At 40.5% G+C, this 20,785-nt stretch overlaps 1 protein-coding gene across 1 annotated transcript in view; it reads left to right on the plus strand.

Moving 5' to 3' along the window:
* Window positions 1-20,785, plus strand: part of TMEM132C (transmembrane protein 132C) — a 221,591-nt gene that overhangs the window by 48,976 nt on the left and 151,830 nt on the right. Inside the window, exon 2 of the mRNA XM_055700710.1 lies at window positions 13,296-14,184. Within this exon, the coding sequence (XP_055556685.1) occupies window positions 13,296-14,184 (889 nt within the window). The remainder of the gene's footprint in view (window positions 1-13,295; window positions 14,185-20,785) is intronic.

A 20,785-nucleotide genomic window follows, 5' to 3' on the forward strand; every position in this document is an offset into this window, starting at 1 on the left:
AGACTTATAAAAGAAAAAAAAATATATATAGCAATCCAAAAGCCCTACAGCTGATGAGTGTTAATACAGTGCTCTGGGACTTCAGGGTGGCATTGGCTTTGCATTTCTTTATTGAAAGCAAAAATCATTTCCACTAAATTTATGTTCTTAAATTCGCATGAAGTGATGGCTCTCGTACCACTCTGCTTTAGCTGGCTAGCTTTACCTGGGGAGACATGGAGTCAAAAGGAACTGCAGGGTAGGTGTTGTAACTGCCCAGTATAGTAATAGTTTCTTTTTCCTTTTTATTGATCTGAGTCTATTGTTTTGATAACTAATGAAGGAGACAAAGCTGCAAATGCAGAGGCAGCAGTGAATTTATCTATCCTCTGGTCCAACAAAAGGGTTTCCTTTGTTCCTGCATGCCCAGAAGCCACAGGCTTTAATCATTGCTGAAATTGTATTGTCTTGATCCCATAGCCGTGCAAGACTACAGTCTTCTCTGATGTAAGACATCTGGCTTCAGAAGAGTTATAACAGGGAGAGGATATCTGACTTTTTCCTTTCTCAGATGTGATAGGGCCAGTCAGTCTGAGAGTTAGTTCAAGGGTTGGATTTACAGTTTATAATCAGGTTTTTAGGGGGTTTTTTATTATCAATTAGTAGAAATGAGCTGTATTTATGTGTGTGTGCACAAATATGTATTGCATGTATGTTTTCCCATGCACAAGTACATATTTCACTATGATGATACATACTACTGTTGTTACATAAAGAATTGTGTCTTTTATGTAAATAAGAACCAGCAAAAGAATTATTTCTAACTCCAGAGGAGCCTATATCAGATAGTATAGGCCAAACTGTGGTTGTGTAGTCCACTAGGAACTTGAAATCACAGTCAGTGATGAAATTCCTATGGCAGAGAGACTTTTCTGAGAAACCCTGTCTGGGAACGAGAAGTTGGGGTCCAGCGTAGATCTATGTGAGCAAACGCATGATTCTGCATTCCCTCATGTGCCAGGCTTGTTTGCACTCCTGCAGTAATACACACCAAGCCTCCCTCCCGTGTCACCGCTGCAGGCAATGGGGACAGCCACCCATGGTGGCCCAGGGCCCAGCTGGAGGGGGAGAGGGAGCTGTACTCACAGCCACAGTCTTACAGCCTCTTGGGCTTTGAGTATGTCTTAGTCTTGGGGCATCTCACTGAACAGAACCCTGAACACTTCTGATTCAATCAGTAGCTTTTATTCAGCTGTAACCCCATCCTCTGCTGCTGGTCTCTCCGTCACCAGAGCTGACGTGGTTGCCTGCTTCAACAGCAGTGGTGTGTTAGTGCAGCTAATGCTGCCAGTAGTAAGTTGACAGCATTCATTGTATTGAGACATCTTTAGGCAGCCACATCAGCTTCTCTGTCCCTTAGAGGGCAGGTTAAAACACTCCTAATGCTTAATAGCATAAATTCTGATGAGATCCTATGTAAACATATTCAGTGAACACTCATTAATTTCCCTTAGGAGCCAGGCTGAATGAAGATGATTTTCAAAGAAAGGGAAAAAAGTTAATTTATCTTTAAGGACTGCACCTGTTGGAAAAAATTGTAGGAGGCCCTTTGTGGTTTTAGCTGTGTGAATTAAGGATCTGTGACAGGGTCATGGGGGAGGAGGAAAGTTTGTAAGTTATATTAGGAAAGGACAGAAATAGTACTTGCAAAATGTGTATCAAGGCTCTATTCCGATTGGCAGGGAGGTCTCGCCTGTTCTTGAGCAACAGCACTTTAGAAGCATGACACAGTGAACCCCGTAAATGACTTGTACCACCTTTCTGCTTGGTGTAATTTTGTGGCACTCAGCATAACAAACTTGCATCCATTGTCATCTTTTGTCTTTGCCAATGACTTTAAGGACACTTGAGAAGCAACAGTAAGGTAGGATTCTTAGAAGAGGATACTGTTTTCTACCAGCCTCAGAAAATACAGATTTAATCTGTTACCTTCAGAAATGTGCAGGCTAACTGTACCTCTTTCTTTAAGGTACTCCATCATCCCTCCTGAAGATTCACGAGACTGTTGCTTTGCTTTGTACAGTGGATCCATGTTCTTGTAAGGTATCTTCATCTCAGGCATGCCTTGTTTTTTGGCTTCTGAATTTATTCCTTTGGTACCAACTTTGCCTTAAAAAGCAGAACTTTGTCTCGTTGCCTTCTGCATCCTAATTACAAAACTGGACTTGCCAGATGTCTTCTCCCGGACACTTTCCTTAGGTATGGCACAGATGATGTGTTTTGGTGTGACCCTTTCCAGGCAGATTATAGCTAGAAAATCAGAACAAATTAAAGAGACTTTAAAGAGGCACTTCTAAATCATCATCTCTACCTTAAATGATAAAACCAGAATTAAAACCACATGTACATAATTCTTCTTCTGCATTTCCTCACTACGATTTAGCATGCTGTCAGGTCTGCTTGTGTCCCTCTGGAGGATCCCTTCTTCTGGATCTCATTCTTCCTCTTGTAGTTCTGATTTTCCCATACCCAGTACTAACACCACAACCACTGTTGCAGGTAAACTTGGAGAGGAGAGATTAATGAATGGATGAAACTCCACTGCTCTGGGAACTAGGACTTAAGGACCCTCTTCCCTCCTGCTTTTGCCCCTCGATACCAGTAGTTACCAAGCAGACCATCCAGTGGCCTCTGTGGAGAGACCCAACGCTTTTGAGTCAGGACAGGATACTCGAGAGAAGCAGCAGCTCGGGGGTTGGGGAACCCAGTATACTCACCCTAGTATCCCCTGGCCTTTGCTCTGTTAGCAGCAGCAGCTAGGTCACCTTTTAGGAGTTGTCAGCTTAAAAACAGCCCTTGGAGGTGCTGTGACAGTAACACCAGTGTTCTAGCGATCCCTTTTATTAATCCCTGGGAAAGAAGGTGTTTAACCAGATAGATTTCCACTTGGTTTCTGTCCTGCCGCTGTTCTGGTATGATGAGTTGCTTTGTGCTCTGTGACAAAGAATTACTTGGAGGTTAAAGGTGACACTAAGTTCATTTCCCAAATGGGCAAGGCTATCCCCCACCCCTGCAGCCTCATTTCTCAATCTCCTCATAAATCCTCATTGCATTTTTGAAATGGAGATGATTAGCAGGGCTATAGCCAGGATATTGGGATATTCTGGCATATTTTAAGTCACTGCATACATGCATGCAAGTATTAAAAAAAGTACATGTGTTACATCTGTTACTGTTCTAAATTCCTCCATGGAGGAGGAGAAAGTGAAGAAGGGTAAATGTCTGTCTTCACTCTTTATAATTTATATGTAAATTTAATTGATTTTTTTTTTTTCAGGAAGCAATTAGAAAAAAATCCTGGGGGCTGGGACTTTGCTAGTATAGCTCATAGTAGTTTTTCTGAATTTTATGCAACTTTATTGATTATACCAGTGATGAAACTTTAGGAAGGGTTTGAAATTCTGCAACAGTTAAAGCTAATCTAAGTCTGTAGATCCATGGTCCTTTTCTCCACAAATTAGAAACTCTACACCAAATTTGCACAGATTCCTGGAGACGTCAAGTAGCGGAAATTAAGGCACTTAGTTATCACTCGGAAAAGTTGACAGACTAGAGTCTAATCCTGGAAGCATTTGCTACCTTGTCTTGCCAAGTGTCATACATTAATGTGGTAAGACTCTTACATTGTCTTACCTTCTTAGACTGTCTTGCTTTGCTTTCACCTGATGCACATGGAGTGTGATGGGATTACTGGCTGTTAGCAGGAGCAAGTTTAAATTGCCCAACCTCTAAAAAAATCATGTGGCTTCTGACATGTTTGTTATCAATCTATGTGTAAAGGAGGTTTGGGAATGGAGGGATTGGATTTGTGGATAACAACATCAGATGAATCTAAAGATGTCTGACTTCTGTGCGTAACTTTGATAGAAACTCCTGGAAAACTCAATTTAGTTACACTGCCTCAGTTCCCTATCTAGATGGTGAAATAAATTCTTCCATCTGTTGTATATTTCATTGCTGAGGTGGGATGATGGGTCTGGAAGGGTTTTATTTCATGGCAAAGTCCAGGACCCTGAGAATACAGACCCTGAAACATGAGATGCCAGTTATGAGCATGTCAAGATATATGCTAAAAGTATTTTATTAACCCCAGGGAAAGCCTTGTTCGTATCTGATGGCAAGAAATCATTTTTTCCTTTTCAGCCTTGGAATTATTCACTGCCAGGTTATACCTAGCTCTTTGAGTAATACCCTTTGTACTTGTGCAATGCAGAGCACAGTGCAGGCCGAATCTCAGCATGGGCCTTTGGGCACTAATGTAATACAAAGTCCTGTTGTTCTTGTTGCTGGTTGGCTTGATTTTTAATTAGCATCTCAAAATGTACCTATTTACAAGAAAAATTATTCTCCCTTTTTCTTACTGGGCAGTAAAGGGGAAAGCCTTGTAATTCATTTATTGAGTCCTCTGTGTCCACTTTCCACACCTATGTAGGTGAAGGCTCCGTCCTGATCTGAGCACTTCTTGTGCTGAGCTTTGTGCTTTTGGCTCTTGTTGATTTTTGTGGCAGTGGAGAGTGCTGAGCAAATTGAGCCATTCAGGCTGTAGGACCCTAATCTCTTTTTAAACAAGGAGCTTGTGCAAAGTAATTTAACGTCTAAACAGAGGTCTGAGTGCCTATCAGCATCTAACAAAGACTTAAACAGCAGAGGAAAGCACAGGGCTATTAAAAACCAGAGAAAGAGACAGAGAGCAAGGAATTGATACATTGCCAAGGCCAGAACTATTTGTTTCATATTTGTACCTTACATCTTACATGTCCCTGTTTTTATGACACTTGAGTAATTTAAAAAAAATATATCTATGATATTCATGTAACTGATCTTTATGACATTCTGGCCAAGGTTTGAAATTTCAGGGTGGGTGTGTGTGAGCTGTCTCATAGGGTTAAATGTGAGACATCCTCTGCAGAGACCAGTCTCTCAGGTAATTGTACTCCCATGAAAATTAGGCCTCTCTGGCAAAGTGTCGTCTTTGAGAGGTTAACAGTCCAGATCTCTGAAAAGTTATTGGTTAAGTTAGAAAATCCAGACCGTGTTGTGTTCCGATTCCCCACTTTGTGACTTCCACTGGCTTATTTTTACCTGTTTTAAAGACAATACAGAAAAAAAAAAAAAGGCAAACAAAAAACAACCCCAAGCAGTGTTTTACCTAGCCTTTGTCTGATGAACTCAATGTGTGTTTTAATCACAAGTTAACCAAACTTAGTGATAGCTTCTCTCATTTCATCGCTAGAGAAACTGGGTTGCGGAGTTTTCCTGTCGCTACCATATGTTTTTGATGGAGCTGGGAATAAACTCTGACGTCCTAAATCCTTCTCCTCTTCTCTACAGCTATCAGAGAAAATCAGCTTAAGTGTTATTTGCTGTGGACTTCTAGTGCTGACACAATGAGTGAATGCAAGATCCATGGAGTTTACCACAATGAGGCAAACGGCATTGGAACGAAAGGCCATCATATGACATTTTACCTACTGTATGTTCCTCACAGGACACTGACATTTGCAGCTTCTGGCAAGGGGAAGAAAGCCGGAGTACCTGAATGGTGTCTATATAGAGGTTTTCCAAACCTTATCTCGTAACACAAGCTTTCGTTAGCAGAAATTGAGGTCCAGATATTTATCTTTGATTCTAAACAGTAAACTAGCTTAAATATGTCAGATGGCCTCCGCAGTACAGGCAAGCGGTAATGTCAGCACTGGGAGTGGGAGTGATTTCTGAAATCTTCACTGACCTTTGCATATACACTGTTGTTTTACAGACTTTTAAGGTCATCAACCAGTCTGAGAAAACAGTTTATAGATTTCAGTCCTGAATGTCAGACAGTCTTTGACTAACACATCTCAGTTATATGAATTGAGGGTGATAGAGAAGACAGGTTTGCAATAAAAAGGATATTTTGGAATTTCTGCAGTCAAAGGGTGACACGTATAGAGCTGTGACCATCAAAAAGTGGAGCTTGCAGGCTGTCATTAAAAGATTGGAAATGCATTTCTAATGTGCAGGTTTTGAAAGTTTTCCTTGTGCTTCCAAATTAGACTTTAAAGAGTCTTTTTCTGTTTGTGAAAAGGCTGTGCATCACAAAACAGCTATTTGTGATTTATACGCATGTGCCTGTCACTGTCAGTAATCCCGAGGAAAATGGAGCAACCTGACAGATGTTGGATAATGCTTTATAATGCAGAAGTCTAATCCTGGATTCTAATAGATAAATATTAAAACAAGGAGTTTTACATGTAGTTAATGACATTACTCTATATGGTCTGTGTATCTTTCCAACCATTCACATCTTCACTTTGTCTAGCTAAGTTCTTGACCTCTGTGCCTTCTTCCCTGGCAGTGAGCTCTATCATCTCACCTTACACTGTATGAAATATTTTTTTTATCCACTTTGAATTCCCATCATTTAGTTTCAGTGACTGTCCCTTTGTTTTGGTGTTTTAAAGACACGTAGAAGTTCCTGGTGTACCTTTGTTCATTCATTGTTTTAGGTACTTTTGTAATTTTCCTGATAGTTCTGAAATGACTGTCTTCTGCCTCTGCTAGAGAAGAGAGGGGAAGTGTTGAATTTTGTACAAAATCCACAAATGTCTGTTAAGATTTAGTGAAGATTTTGATTGCAGTAATATACAGAGGATTAATTTCATTAAGGTTATACTCTCAGTATGAGAGAAGCCTATTTAATAGAATATTGCAGTTTTTAACAATATACTGAATGGTATAAGTTAATCTGTCCTACTGGAATAAAATAGGAATTTTTTTCAAAATAACTGATTATAGTGTCTCCTGACAACCTTTGTGATGTGGTTTAATTGAACTCTGATCTAGGCTAAATAAGGTTCCATCCACATCTGGGCTTAAAATATGTGTGGTTGGTTACCAAAGGTATATGCTCCCATCTATGTGAATAAGAATATACCATCCCAGGTGAATAAAAAAAACCACTGCAATTACAAACTTATCCTTGGGCTTCAGGTCTCAGTTTAATGAAACCCGGATTCTAAAAAGAGCCGAGCAGATAAATTTGTTAGCAATCATTTATTCGACAAAATTGCCCTCATTGGGTGCTCACAGAATATTTGAGAATAGACTGCAATTTCCCCTGAATGTTTGTGATATGGATTTTTTTGGCAGATTTGTTTCCACAGTTTATTTTTAACCTCACAAATTGGTTTCAAGCATTTACCATAAGCATTTGATGCTTGACATTGCCTATGTGTAATTAGTCAAAGAGTCTCTCTGTCCTCTGACTGGATGAGGAAGCATATCTGATGGGCAAGCATGAAAAATAGAAAATGTGGCTTCTGCAATTACCCTGTCATGTAGGCTTTCCATTTTTTTTTTTTTTTGAATGGGCACAAATCTATAGATTTTAAGCCAGAAAGGAGTATGAGACTCCAGTTGTCCCTGTACCTCAACAGCAACTTGTGCTGAGAATAAAAGTACCTTTCAGAAAGGAGTCCAGTCTTGATGTGAAGACATGGACAAGCCAGTGCTCCCTTTGTTGCAATAGTTACTCAACCTCAAAATTAAAAATATGTTCCGTATTCTGAATTTGAGCTTGTTTGGTTTTACGTTGCACTCCACCTTTCTAACAGCAAACCTCCGTTTTCTAGATGTAGAAACAGGAGGAGATGAGAGTACAACTATGGTCATTCAGAGGTCTAAATGGGTGTATTTGCTGAGCTCTAGTTCTAAGCAAAATACCTGCTACAAAGATTTTGTATGCTCCAAAGTCATTAAATGCAGGGCTGATACAGAAATTTACAGGAGAGCAAATCAGAAAACATAGCAGTTGACACTTCATGTCGAAGGAAGTATCTGCGCTGGTTTAAGTGCATCTTTTCTACTTATATTCTTTCCCTGCTCTGTATTTCCTGAGCTGGAATATGTGATTTGCTGTGCAAGAGCAGGACAGGTTTGTAGTGGAAGATGGAGTCACAGAAGAGAATTCAAGGGTGAGGACTTTGTGAGGAGCTGGTTTGTATAATGCACGTACAGTACAGTTAGTCTCTGCAGCGTGGCAATGGGAGTCCGTGTAAGGAGGGGGGATAGTATTTACTGGATTTGCAGGATTTTAGGTGATGGAAGTGCTGTAAATAACATTAGGGTTTTTTTTCTTAGGACTGTAGTGGCATGGAATTTGGGAAAAAATTAATCAGTATGGTACAACATTCAACTATAGCTATGTTTAGGACTGGAGGAACAAGGCAGTGGGTAAAGCTGTATAAAAGGAAGGAGAAGATTCTCCCTTAAAAGTTACAGAATTCTTGGTGGAAACTTCAGCTGTACTGGTGTGCTAGGGTAACAGGAGAACACGGGGGGATAGCAGTTTGTGTACCGCTTTCATACGGTTTGTTTCCTGGAAGGAATACTTATAAATATGCTTTTGTGAGGGCCATACAAGGTGCAGAGAAAGCTTCTCACATCACTCCTTTGCATGGGTAGATGTCTTCTGCTTCTCACTGGCTTTCTCTGGCTGGGAGCCTTCTGGCTGCGGGGACAGGCAGATGGTTTCCTTGAAGGCTCAGTGGCTCATCAAACATCAGTCAGTGAAGATACATGGCCATTGGCCAGTAATCTCCCACCCACAATCTAAACCCTTCATTCCCAGCCCAAAAGAAAGTTGTTTCAAACCAACCTCATAAAAGAATGGCTTAAAAAATATTAAGCTTTTATGACTGTTCCAGTGAATCCAGCACCCAGGGCTCCATCTCCATATGAAATCCCCCCAAAGAAAATTCTTCTCTGCACTGGAATCCAAGAAATAATAATACAGATCAGAATTCACCATTTCATATCCAACTCCCAAAATGAACTTGCTAGGTTACAGGAATTTGAGCTGGTCTGTCACACTGGAGCTCATGATGTGCTTAACAGATGCTTGTTTGGGTTCAGATGAAGTGCTGCAGAAGCATATGATGCCAGAAGAAGGATTAAAAAGTCACCAGGCTGTTACAAAGGAGAAGTAATTACTTGTAAGCCTTAGCTTTTGTTCTTGGCTAATACTAGCTTTGTTCAATGGTTCTTAATCTTTTCCATGCTGGACTTATTTCTGGACAAGTTGTAACTCTTTTTTTGATAATGTGGAGGGGTAAGGCACTTACTGCCCACTTGGAAGTCAGGCCTGCTGTAATCAGAGGTAGTCTTCAGTACAGGAAATGGTGTTTCTGCATTTCCTTTCTCATCGTTGTCCACATTCTTGATTTCCATTTCAGTCTGCAAAAGCCCTATCATGAAATGGGAGTTTCACTTATTTGAACCCATTGGAAGGCCAACAAGCATCTTTCTTTAAGGATCAGGACTCTTAGAGGAGGCATCCAAGGTTTTCTCAGGATATTTATACCCTTTAGCTAAACTGTTTGAAGTTCTACTTCTTCCATGATGTAAGTTATATTTGTATAGATGTGCCTATAGCACTCTTGTCACAGAGACCCAGTTGCATTTTACTGATACAATTGTGCCCACGTTGGAGGCTGAACTGGCAGTGAAATGCTGCTCCCACAACCGACACTGTCATTGGGATAAAATGCTTAAATGTACACCTTGCTTTAACATGAACCTTTCGAAATGTGTTTCAGTGGTTGAGCAGAAAAAAGTTTAAAATGGAGAAATCTGTTTCAGACCACCTTAAAACACTTATAGGCATGGCTGATTTTGCCTTTTTTTCTTTTCTCTCATCCTTACAGGCAGTCTGTTCTTCAGGTAGACAAAATAATCTTATGTTTAATGATTATGTAAAATAATAACTTGTGATATGAAACTCAGAAAAACCTTGGCATCTTACTTAAATAGATAATTAAAGAACTTTGTAGCTGAGCTGATCAAGCACACAAAAAAGTTCTCTGGAAACATTGGTAATTATAGCAGGGCATTAATGTGGTTGGGTAGAGATGAAGAGTATAGGACGGATCCCTTAAATGATGGCATGTAGTTGCTGATGCACATGATTGGGATTCTAAAACAAAATGGACAATTTTAACTACCAGTTTTATCAGTAAAAGGCTTAAAGTGCTTTAGACAATTTATTTAAGTACAGCCATCACTATAGAAATATAGCACTCTGTTATTTATGGTATGAAAGTGGGTGGAAATCTTTAGACTACAATAAAAAAAGAGAAGCTTTTTCTTCTTTTTGCTGTCAATCTGACCACATGGGTTTTGCTGTTTGCCTTCAGCTTATTACAGCAAAAGTTGCATGGCTCTTCTTAGTATTAGGCCAAGTCCTACATACCTCATCCATGTGATTGATCTGGGATAAATGGAGTGCCTGCAAAAATGAGACCACTGTCTGTCTGAGTATAATGTGCTCCAGCAAAAGTCCTGGGAATTGCAGAAAAACAGCTGTTAAGTTTCAAGCACAGATCCTCATCAACAGCCCTTTGAAATCACAGGACTCCCCTTGTCTCTGCAGCCTGCTGAGTTTATTTGTTTTTTGCAGATCTATTGAAGGCAAAGGTGTTCCCTCAGTAGCAATGGTGCCAAATCTAGAATATCTCTAATTATGGAAACACTTCAGCAAAAGGTACCTGTGAGCTTAAGTCAGTTAATGCTTACATTCACGGAAGAGGGTATGTGCTTTCCTCAGCTAGATCTTGCTGCCCTCTAATATTGCAAGGCCCTTGGCCTGAGACAAGAGGATGCCTAATAAAGAAATTCTGATGGTTTGTCAAGTCAGATTGAGTAGCTAAACTGACCGGTAGGAAGCTGCCTTCTGTAGCAAACCAGGTGTTTTTAAAAGATGGGTGGTATCTGTGTGTGAACAGTGATGGTTGCCCTTCCCAAAGGGCTGCAGGAGGCTGACCACATCGCGGCAGGCTTGGCCGGGGCAGGGGACGGGATTCCAAGGGTGACGGGACACCAAGCTGCCGCTATGCCAGTAAACAAGGTCCTGTTCTGCTCCCAGGCCAGAAGAAACTTGTAGGCTTTGCTATTTTCTTTAAAGGTCCATGATCCATATTGGATCTTCTTCGCATTCCTTACTGAAGTGTCATAGCACTTCGGGATGTAACCCTAACCGATCAATATTTTGATTCAGCTAAGGGGAAATCAATCAGCTCAGGAGGTGGCATTTGTAGGTTCCTTTCCAGCAGAATTAAAATTTATGCCAGGGATTGGAGGTTTACCGGATTGTAACTGTGTGCTTAAATGGATGTTATATTTTAAATGTGTATTTTAATCTACTTGACAGAGAGAGTGTAGTGCTGGTAATTCACTACATGTTGGCGTTTCATTACAGGCCTTTTACCTTTTTTTTTTTTTTTTTTTTTTTTTTTCTCTCCAGTCATGGCAATTTGCTCATTTATGAGAACTAATTCTACCATCAAGTGGAGGTGCATGAATTAAACATGAGTGAACACATCTTAATTTCTTACTTCAAATGTATTGCTGCTGTCCTTTGAGAGCTCTGGTTTCTCCTTCCTCCGTGTTTGTTTCTTTCCTTTTTTCTTAATTGCTTAACACCTGCCTACCAAAGCTATTTGCTTCCCCAGCAGCAGGTAGTGCCAGCACACTGGTTATGTATGCGCTCAAAGGTTTGTAGGGAAGTTGTCTGTTGGCAGTAGTCATTTGGTGTAATGACAGATATTGATTATTTATTACTTGAAAACATTTAATTAAATCTGACTGCATAATTAGTGTACTAGCAGCTACACATGCTAGAAGGGCAGTGAATCTATTATTTGCACAAATCCTCAAGCTGCAGACCTTTGAGAAAGCTGATAAAAGAGCCTGTCTCAGTCGGGTTTTTTAGAGATCTTCAGGTGTTCCTGAGTTTCAGATGAATCTGTGCATTATGCGTTGCCCTTACAGTGGCTTGTTTTCTTTAAAAAGCTGAACTTACACAGAACCTTAAATAGTGATGGGATTCCCCAAGGGCATTGGAACTGACATATGTCTGGGGGCAAGATCTATTTTTAAATATTAAAGGCAGTCTAGCACTAGATTCATTGTCATTCATCTACCTTCTCTACCTGTAGTTATTATCTTCAGTAGGAGTTAGGAAGATGGGCTGTGAGTAGTATTATATAATCAACATGTTCTTCATTGGTATCGACCCTAATTTAGGTAATAAATTTTACTTTTCGACAATACATGGTGTTAATCTTTATAACAGAAAAACAAAATTTAGGTCAAAAGGGATCTGATATTCAGCTGAAACTTAAAGTAGGCAAGTATGTACTAATTTCCTTCTGTGTGCATCTTAATATATTAGTACTTGTAATATTTCTAGCCTGTGATGTGCATCTACATTTAAATAACTTAGAAAGCTGAGGTACTGGCAATGTTAAACTATAGAGGTGCAGATTGTGGTGCTAGAATCAGTAACACGAGAGCAAGGTTTCTTGATGGATGAAGAGAGTGAAACGGGGTGTGTGTCAGTCCTTAGAAAAGCAGTTTCTGTCTTTGGCTGTAGAACAGAAACTACCTTTGATCTCCTGGCCAGTGTTCCTGCAGGGGTAGTGATTAGCAGTCCTTCGGGGACTGTGGTTCAGTGGACCATGCTGATGTACCAAATGCCTTACGCATGCTGTAACTGAACAGAAAGGTTGGAAAGACAGGAGGGAAGTTTCTAAGTGGGCAGAAAGTTTACAAGGGAATGGCATGACCAGAAAAAGAGTGGGGAAGGTGAGCATGTGGGTGGTTTAAAAAGACACCCTGTTCTTAGAGAACTGCTTTTGGAAGGCTGTGACTTTGATTTGTAGCCAGTCCTTAAGCAAACCGGTGTGTGCAAACTTATGCAAGTTTGCTTGAAGTTTTGTTAGGGAGGTGAGACTTTGCATAGGAGTGACAAGTAATGTATTTATTTTTCATCCAGGTGATAGTTGAAGCATTCAGTGAGTATTTTATAGATTTGTTGCATATTAGCAAAGCACTGCTGCTGTACAGTTCAGCCATCTAAAATAGCTATTGGGACAAGCATTGCTTCTGCGATGTGAACCTTCCTCCTCCTACTCCCTCCAGGAGCATGGATAACTAATCGTGCTGCAGACAACCCTTTGTATATCACCTGTGCAACAAAACGTGTATCATAGATAAATGCAGGGTAGCACTAAAGCCTGCATATTTTTTTCCTTTTGCAAATGTAATGCAAAAAAATAATTAATTACATCTAAACATGTAGCTATGCTGTAAATATTTTTTGCATGAAATAATGCTTATCCCTAACTTAGCAAGTAGCTTCACTAAAGTTGTAGTAAATGTTCCTTTGAACCTATAAGCAGATTTGATCTAACTCGCATCAACTTTTCTTTTATTAGTGACAGAATGTCGAGGGGTGTTGGACAATAATCAGAGATTTTCTTCATTACCAACATACCTACCTGTGAGCTATCGGATCTTCAGTGCTGAGACATCTTTCTTTCTCAAAGAAGCCAACCAGGACTTCATGAGAAATTCCAGTTTGCAGTCCAGGGTGGAATCGTTCTTCCCATACAAAGCCAAGAGACCGCCCATATTAAACGCCAGCTACGGACCTTTTTCTGTTGAACAAGTTGTGCCCCAGGACCTAATGTTAACTTCCAACTTCTTTGGATCTGCCAACAAGTTTACTTACAACTGGAAACTTCAGGCCTACATAATGAGCAACAAAATTTACCTGAGCAAGCCCAAAGTCCAGGTCCTGTTCTACATCGTGGGCAGGGACTGGGATGACTATAGCACCACAGAGCGGCTGCCCTGCCTGCGTGTGTTTGCCTTCAGAGAGACGCGGGAAGTCAGAGGCAGCTGCCGGCTCAAAGGGGATCTGGGGTTGTGTGTGGCAGAGCTGGAGCTCCTGCCAAGCTGGTTTAACCCCCCTGCAATTGTCACGGGCCGTAAGAAGCCACCGGATCAGTTTGAAGGGAGCCCTGTGGAGCTTTACTATACTATTCAACCAGGAGACGAGAAGGGAGAGTGTACTGCTGAGGATGTAAGGAAGGGAAATGCTATCCGGCCAGGAAAAGATGGCATGGATGAAACCATGTCCCACTTACAGAGGATTGGATCTGTCAGTCTCTACCGAGGGCAGGAGACTTCTCGGCTAACAGAGCTACGGCTGGACAGTAATATCGTTGTCTGGTTGCCCTCAAAACCTGTCAAACAAGGAGAGGTTGTAAACGTTTATGTGACAATTGCCAACAATTCTACTGTGGATCAGTTCATACTCAGGTATGGTGAGTTGTTTCTGCATGTTTCTAATGTGTTAGCACACAAAGATGTTGGGGGCATAGGATGAATCTCAACCAGCTGGAAGTTAATCCACACCCAAGGTTGTTCCTAGTCACCGAAATGCATTATTTTCCTCCTTGAATGCTGTGAAGAGGATTGAAAGCCTCCATCACTAGGAGGCTTTTGACATGTATGCCATGCCACGCCATTTATCACATGCCCACATTACACAACAATACACAAAACGCAGCTATTCACTGCTTTAGTGGGACCACTTCTGGGCAGTGACAGGCAGTAAGGCACCAGAAAAGTTCTGTGCTTTACAGGGCTTTTAAAATCACATTTTTATTGCACAGGCATGGAGTTTAAATGTAGCAAAACTTCAATTACCTGCTTTTCTTCTAAGTGCTCTGGCAGTGCTTTGCCTCTCCCACACATGGTGGTTTTGTTATGAGAGCTCTTTAGGGAGGGGTTTAACTATCTACTGGTAGTTAAATAGCATTTGTCTTTACCAACACATATACCCTTTAAAATAAGGCCCAAGGTGTTTGATATTGCTGTTGATTGTATCGGACTGTTAGAAATGAGTGCTATTATTATGGACAGGAGTGGCGAATAGAGGACCTGGGAACACAAGAACTGCCTTACTGGGTCAGATTGCTTTCCTTTCATTTTCTTCTTTAGCATTTTCCCTACCGATCAGATGAAAATCCTTTGAGGATGACAAAGACTGGGAAGCTTGTTAATCACTGAAATATTTGATGGATCTTTTTTCCTTGTTACCAGGCTTTAAATTCGAGTGAAATTTCCACGGTGATAAGCAACAATTGCTCTTTAAAGCCTCAGGGAATCAGTTTCCCAAAAGATTCTGCACATGAAAGTATTTATTTCTAGGTCTTATATGAATTGGATTAATACATAGTTGACAACTGCTGAGTAGAACAGCCTTTAGAACGGGAAGTGTTGCTTGGCAGATAAAAGGCTTTTATTTTAAAAAGAGGGGATTTTAGTCATCCTAGAATCGTTCTGATGTTTGCAGCTCTGGTTAAATTGGTGAGATAATCTCCCAGACACCTGTTTACTGAGTGAAACCTCCATTATAGAAGTCTTTTCTGATGTTGTTGCTTATCTTTTATTGAAAATCCTTTTTCACAAAGTAGTAGAAACAGAATACTTTTCCACATAACAAGCATAGCTGTGGTGAAAGAAGAAATCCAAAGGCAATGAACTGGGTGTTTGCTGGGTGGATGGGAGAGGGGATCACCCTTTGAAGGTCTGTGTCACAGTCTTTATTTTCTTAAAAAATGAGCTGAAGATGAACAAGCTTGTTGAAATCTGGTGATGTATTTCTCTTGCTCAGAAATGAATCTGACTGCCTAGGCATATCAGATACTGTTTGCATGCTGAGCGATGCAATAGATGTGATTATGTGGGATGTTAGTAGTTGCCTATGTGACTTGCTGTTATGAACAAAATGGATTGGCTTTGGTTTTAAGAACAGGTGACTGATTCATTTGAAGTTGAGTACTCTGACATTTGTTGGTATATTGGTTGCTCTGTGTCATCACAAATGCAGAGCTCAGGCCATGTTCTCTTGCTGAAACACCCTTCTGATGAAAAGAGGATTTGTATTTTTGCTTAAAATAACTTTGAAGTAGACACAAGACCACAAGAGGCTGAAGACACCAAGACTTCTTTTGAAAACGTCTTTTTCTTTCCTTCTACTGGATATGTGCAGGTAGTCATTGTCTTGTGATGTAGTATAGGGCTGACTCGTGTTCTGAAAGTCAGCACTGTTCAGTGTGCTTCCTCCACAAGCAAGAAGATCCATGTGAGATATTCCAAAGCAGTCTTGGTTTTGAACACTTTGTCTTGCAGGCATGTGAGTCTCTGGTAGCTACCAAAGATGCTGATCTGTGCAGTTGTTAAGGCATCAGATGGAAGCTTTGCTTCAGGTGTACAGGAGGTTAAGTCCACGTAAAAAGAAAAGGAAATAGTTTTAACTGTATTCCTGACATTGCAATAGGAAGGGGCAGCTGCTGATGGAAGTTGTGTGTGACCAGCCCATGAGCCATGAACTGTGTGGCTTATTCTGTTGGCTGCAAAGGTTTCTTTTGTGGTTTTAGTGGCAGAGGGCTGGTGGAAGGCTGGCAAAGCCAAATTAAGCTTCCTGATTCGGTGGTAGAAAGCTGTTGTCTTCAGTGAAACTTCCTAGGTGTGAAAGAGTGTGGAACTTGACCCAGGAATCTATGAAATGTCTGTATTTTACAGGAAAAAAAGCCAAGTGAATACAGCAGCCAGGGAGTAGCCAGTGCATATGCTGGGTCTGCCTAGGGGCTCCTTTAACCTTCTCCGTGGCCATTTGCCTGGTTAGATAGAGGGCTGTACGCTCTCATACTCATGGGTTCCCAGCAGAGTAATCCCTGCATCCTATGACATGCATTCACATTTAATCATCCTAAAGAAAAACACAGCATGCATTATCCCCAGGCATAGTGGGTTTGTTTTTTTTCTGCTTCTTGTATATTATTCATTGAGGTATTGTAGCATCCACTGCTGAAGCAAATGGCATGTGATCATTGCTTTATTTTTTTTTTTTGGGGGGGGGGGGGGGGGGGGGGCGGGGCGCAGGGGGCGGGAATAATAGCTACAAATCTTCTTTGGCAAGAGGAAAGTAGACTGGTCTGAATGACCTCATACCACAAATCATTGCAATTGAAACTGTGTTCTTAAATTGTGTCTTATTTCAGAATCCTATTACTGTATCTATAAATTTATCAGCCCAAGAACACCAGTAAAGTCAAACAGAATGACTAATATGGCAGGGAATGAAGCGGATTATGCGTGGTAGTACATTAACACTATAACACTGTCTAAATAAACGCAGATCTTCCCTTTCCTGCATCTAGTCAGCACAGGGCTATTGTGAAAACAGTTGAAACAATACTGCTGGGTTATAGGATATAGGCTCTGCTCCCAGCACTGTTCCTGTCCTGCTGTGTTGCTTCTGGGAAGTCTTCACAGGCATTTTCTGTATGCAACGTAGAAAATGTGAACAGTTGGTCAGCATCATTCTCAGGAGTGGGAAGCCTGTTTCAGTCCTGTTCCTAAAAGATGGGGTTTCACGTTTGCCATATATTGTCAACAGTTATATGAATAGGAAAATCTTGATAAAAGAGCGTAAGAAATAGAGACAGGGGAAGAAAATATTGCACCGCATTCCTACCATTGGGAAGGATTTCTGGGCCCCCAAAAGAGACGTTAATTACACTTACTGCTGACTGCTTAGTAAGGAGAATTACTGTTGCCTCTAGCAGTTGGGTGAACTACAAACAGAAGAAAAGTAGCATCAGTATAAGACAGAAAAGCAAAAACCTGCCAATATTTAAAATAAAGGCCATTTAGGTCTTCTGTGTACTTCCCAGGGCTGTTTTGAATTAACACCAATGGCTTCAGCAGAGCTGCTATGACCGATTGCCACTTCACCAATTGCTGTGTACACATGAGTTTCTAAACAGAGTCATTTTCGCTGCGTTGTCTGTAAGGATTAAAAAGCAAAATCCTTAAGGCAAGACCCTGTTCTTGAGTGCTTTTACGGACCGCCCTCACACCCAGCAGGCTACAAATAAGGGGGAAAATCATAACTATACTGAAAATAAGCTGTTCTTGTCAGGTTAACTTTCAGAAAGTAACGCGTAGCTGCATGCGTATGCTGAAATATGTGAAAGTAAGTAGGGAGCTGGGCACTTGATTTCTATTTGTCATGCTGGGGAGTTGGTGAGCTGAATGAGTTAGGCAGCACTGGAAAGGTTGGCCTGTGTGCATTGCTGTGTTTGTTCTGTAGCTCTAAATACTTTTCCAGCTACTACACCATTAAAGGATCCTTCCATCTGTTTTTCATTGCGTGACATGCCACATTTGATCTGGCAGAGCTCTGAATAGCGCAGGGCCAAAGCAAAAGGTGTAGGAGTGCTAAGCGTGTTATGTTACTCTGCTGGGCAGCGGCTAACCTCTAACTCGCTCTAGAAGGTGCTGAACCATTGGATAACCCAATTTACAGTAATTATTGAGCAGGATAAGTAAAGAGAAAGGGGATGAAGTTATTATCTGTCCTGATTAGAGAAAAGAGGTGAAAAACGGTTGTACTTACCCCTCGCCCCCCACCCCACCCAGCGGCTTAATACAGATTTTGCAGTGCAGTTCATTGCACCTGAAGGGATGTAGGTTGTAAACAGTGTTACTGCATTACCTTTGTCCAGCAAACAAATCAGCCCAAGAGAATGGATAATTACTAGTAATAATAAATCTACAGATTGGAAGAAGGATAAAGGATAAATGCAATGAGGAAAGCTATTAAACCCATCAGCTGAGGCAGCTTTATATGTCAGTTCCTAATGAGTATTGACAGCAGTGCTGTGTTAGGTAATGTTAAGAACAGCTAAAAACCTAGAGGAAGATGCAACACAGAGTAGCACTACAGAATCGCCATAGCTAGAAAAAGTAGTTATGATCATAACATCTATGCACTGCCTGCTTATAAATCTTGGTATTTTAAAGACTGGATTTTGTGATCTGGCTATAAATAGCCATTTTGGAGGAACTGGCCATGAAAAACTGGGATCTCCAGCACTAACTCTGCCTGTTTTGCACGGAAGACCTATTTGAGCCTCCCTAGGGAGTAAACCACTCAGAGGAGCTGTCTCTGCTTAGCACTGCCCTCAGCTGTTATACCTGCTTTACATAAAAGAAACAAAAGTGATAAAATTTTCAAGCAATTAGTGTTGAATTTTAGATACTGAGATTTGAATCTCACCGTATGATAAAATAATCTTTAGTACCTGGAAATTTACCCATGCTTAATTGTTGGCTTATCAGTTTTTAATGTGGTAGCATCACTGCAAATGCAAGTGACACGGTAATGACTAACTGAAGCTGAAGTTAACCAGAATATAAAAGACCAAAACCAGAGCTGAGTTCACTCTACATTTTGTGTTAACCCATAATTTGGGACATATTATCCCAAGTACCTATTTTCCACAGTAAATGGAATGCTGATTTCCAACTGTGAAATTAATTTTTTTATACTGCTTCATATTTTAAAACTAATGCAGCTCAGAGTGAAATGGAGAGAGAGAGAATAATTTGGTGGGATGTTCTTCTGGGCATACATGTGTGTCTCCAGATGTGAAGTGCAACAAAACATTTTTCATTTCCTATGCAGCTTTGCATTACTTAAATATGTAAAAGTGATTCCACTGCACAAAAGCATTTCAATTGAAACCTGAATCAAGAGGATTGTGAAGCCCTCATACTTGCTTCTGTTGTCTCATTATGTCATGGTACTTTTTAGTTGGAAAGATGGTCTCGTCTTCAAAAATTCAGACCCACAGTTCTACCTATTGCATGATTGTAAAAAGTAACACAGATACAGTTTCTGAAAGCTAGATTTACATTTATAGGGCCTTAAAACTTCTCTTTAGACATATATCTTGTATTCTGAGGCACAGATAAAACTGTAAGTAGCTAATTCCTACACTGTATAAAGAAAAGTATGTATCTTGGGCACTCTGGGTAGCAAACCACAGTTTGTTCTCATCTTAGATACAGTTTCTCTATTCATGTTTCCATCTTGAATAAATAAAATGCAAACTTGCTGACTAAGATCTTTCCAAGAGTATTCTCTTCACATTTTTCTTTGTATTTCTTTTTCAGTGAAGTAAATTACTAAGCCAGGACTGGAAATAAAAGCAATTTGCTTGCTTGTGAACCTTTCATCAGGGTTCAGAGAAACTGGAGAAACATATCCCCAGTCTTCCAGCTCATCAGAGGGGGGTCCCAGTTATTTTATGGTCTTGGTAAGACCCATAAAGTCAGTGCTAGGCCAGAAGTGGTTTGCAAAAGTGTTCAGAGCTGTGAATTATGGTTTGAAGGGGTTTTATGTATTTCATTGACGAAGCATATTATGTATTTCATTATCCAGTGCTTAGCCTTGTGAAGCTTTAATTCTTATTGATTTTTTGGGGTTTTCCTTCTACAGAATGACTAATGACAGTTCAGCTACGGGTCTAGAGTGAAGCAGGTTAATGAAAGAAAGGTGGTGGTCTAGTCCTTATTGTGCACTAATTAGGAAGTCAGGAGACCTGGATACTCTTTGTACTTCTGTTCAGGACTTACTGTGTTACTTTAGGCACATCTCTGCTTACATCTTCATTCTCAGATTGCTTGTCTGTACTATACACAATTCAGGGAAGAGACTGGGCCACGCTCTGTGCATCACTCAGTACAGAGAGCCTTTGAGCCCCATAGGGCATCTGTGTATTACGTAGTACAAGTGACAGTAAATAATACATAAGTTGTTACACTGCGGGGATTATGGTTTTTGCAAGTAACGAAGTGTAATAGCACCTTGCAAGTGCTTTGTTAAGATTTCTCCAAAGTAAATGTGTGGTTAGAAATTCAAGGCAATCATGTGCTATCATTTTTTATATTCTGCTTCAGTAAGCAATGGAGACAGTCTGTTGAAGAACTCCTAATTGTCATTTACTAGAGAATTTGACAGACTAACAGTAAAAGGGTAAATATTTTCCAGTATAACTTTAAA

Source organism: Falco cherrug, chromosome 1 (genome assembly GCF_023634085.1).
Source record: "Falco cherrug isolate bFalChe1 chromosome 1, bFalChe1.pri, whole genome shotgun sequence".
Classification (NCBI taxonomy): Eukaryota; Metazoa; Chordata; class Aves; order Falconiformes; family Falconidae; genus Falco; species Falco cherrug.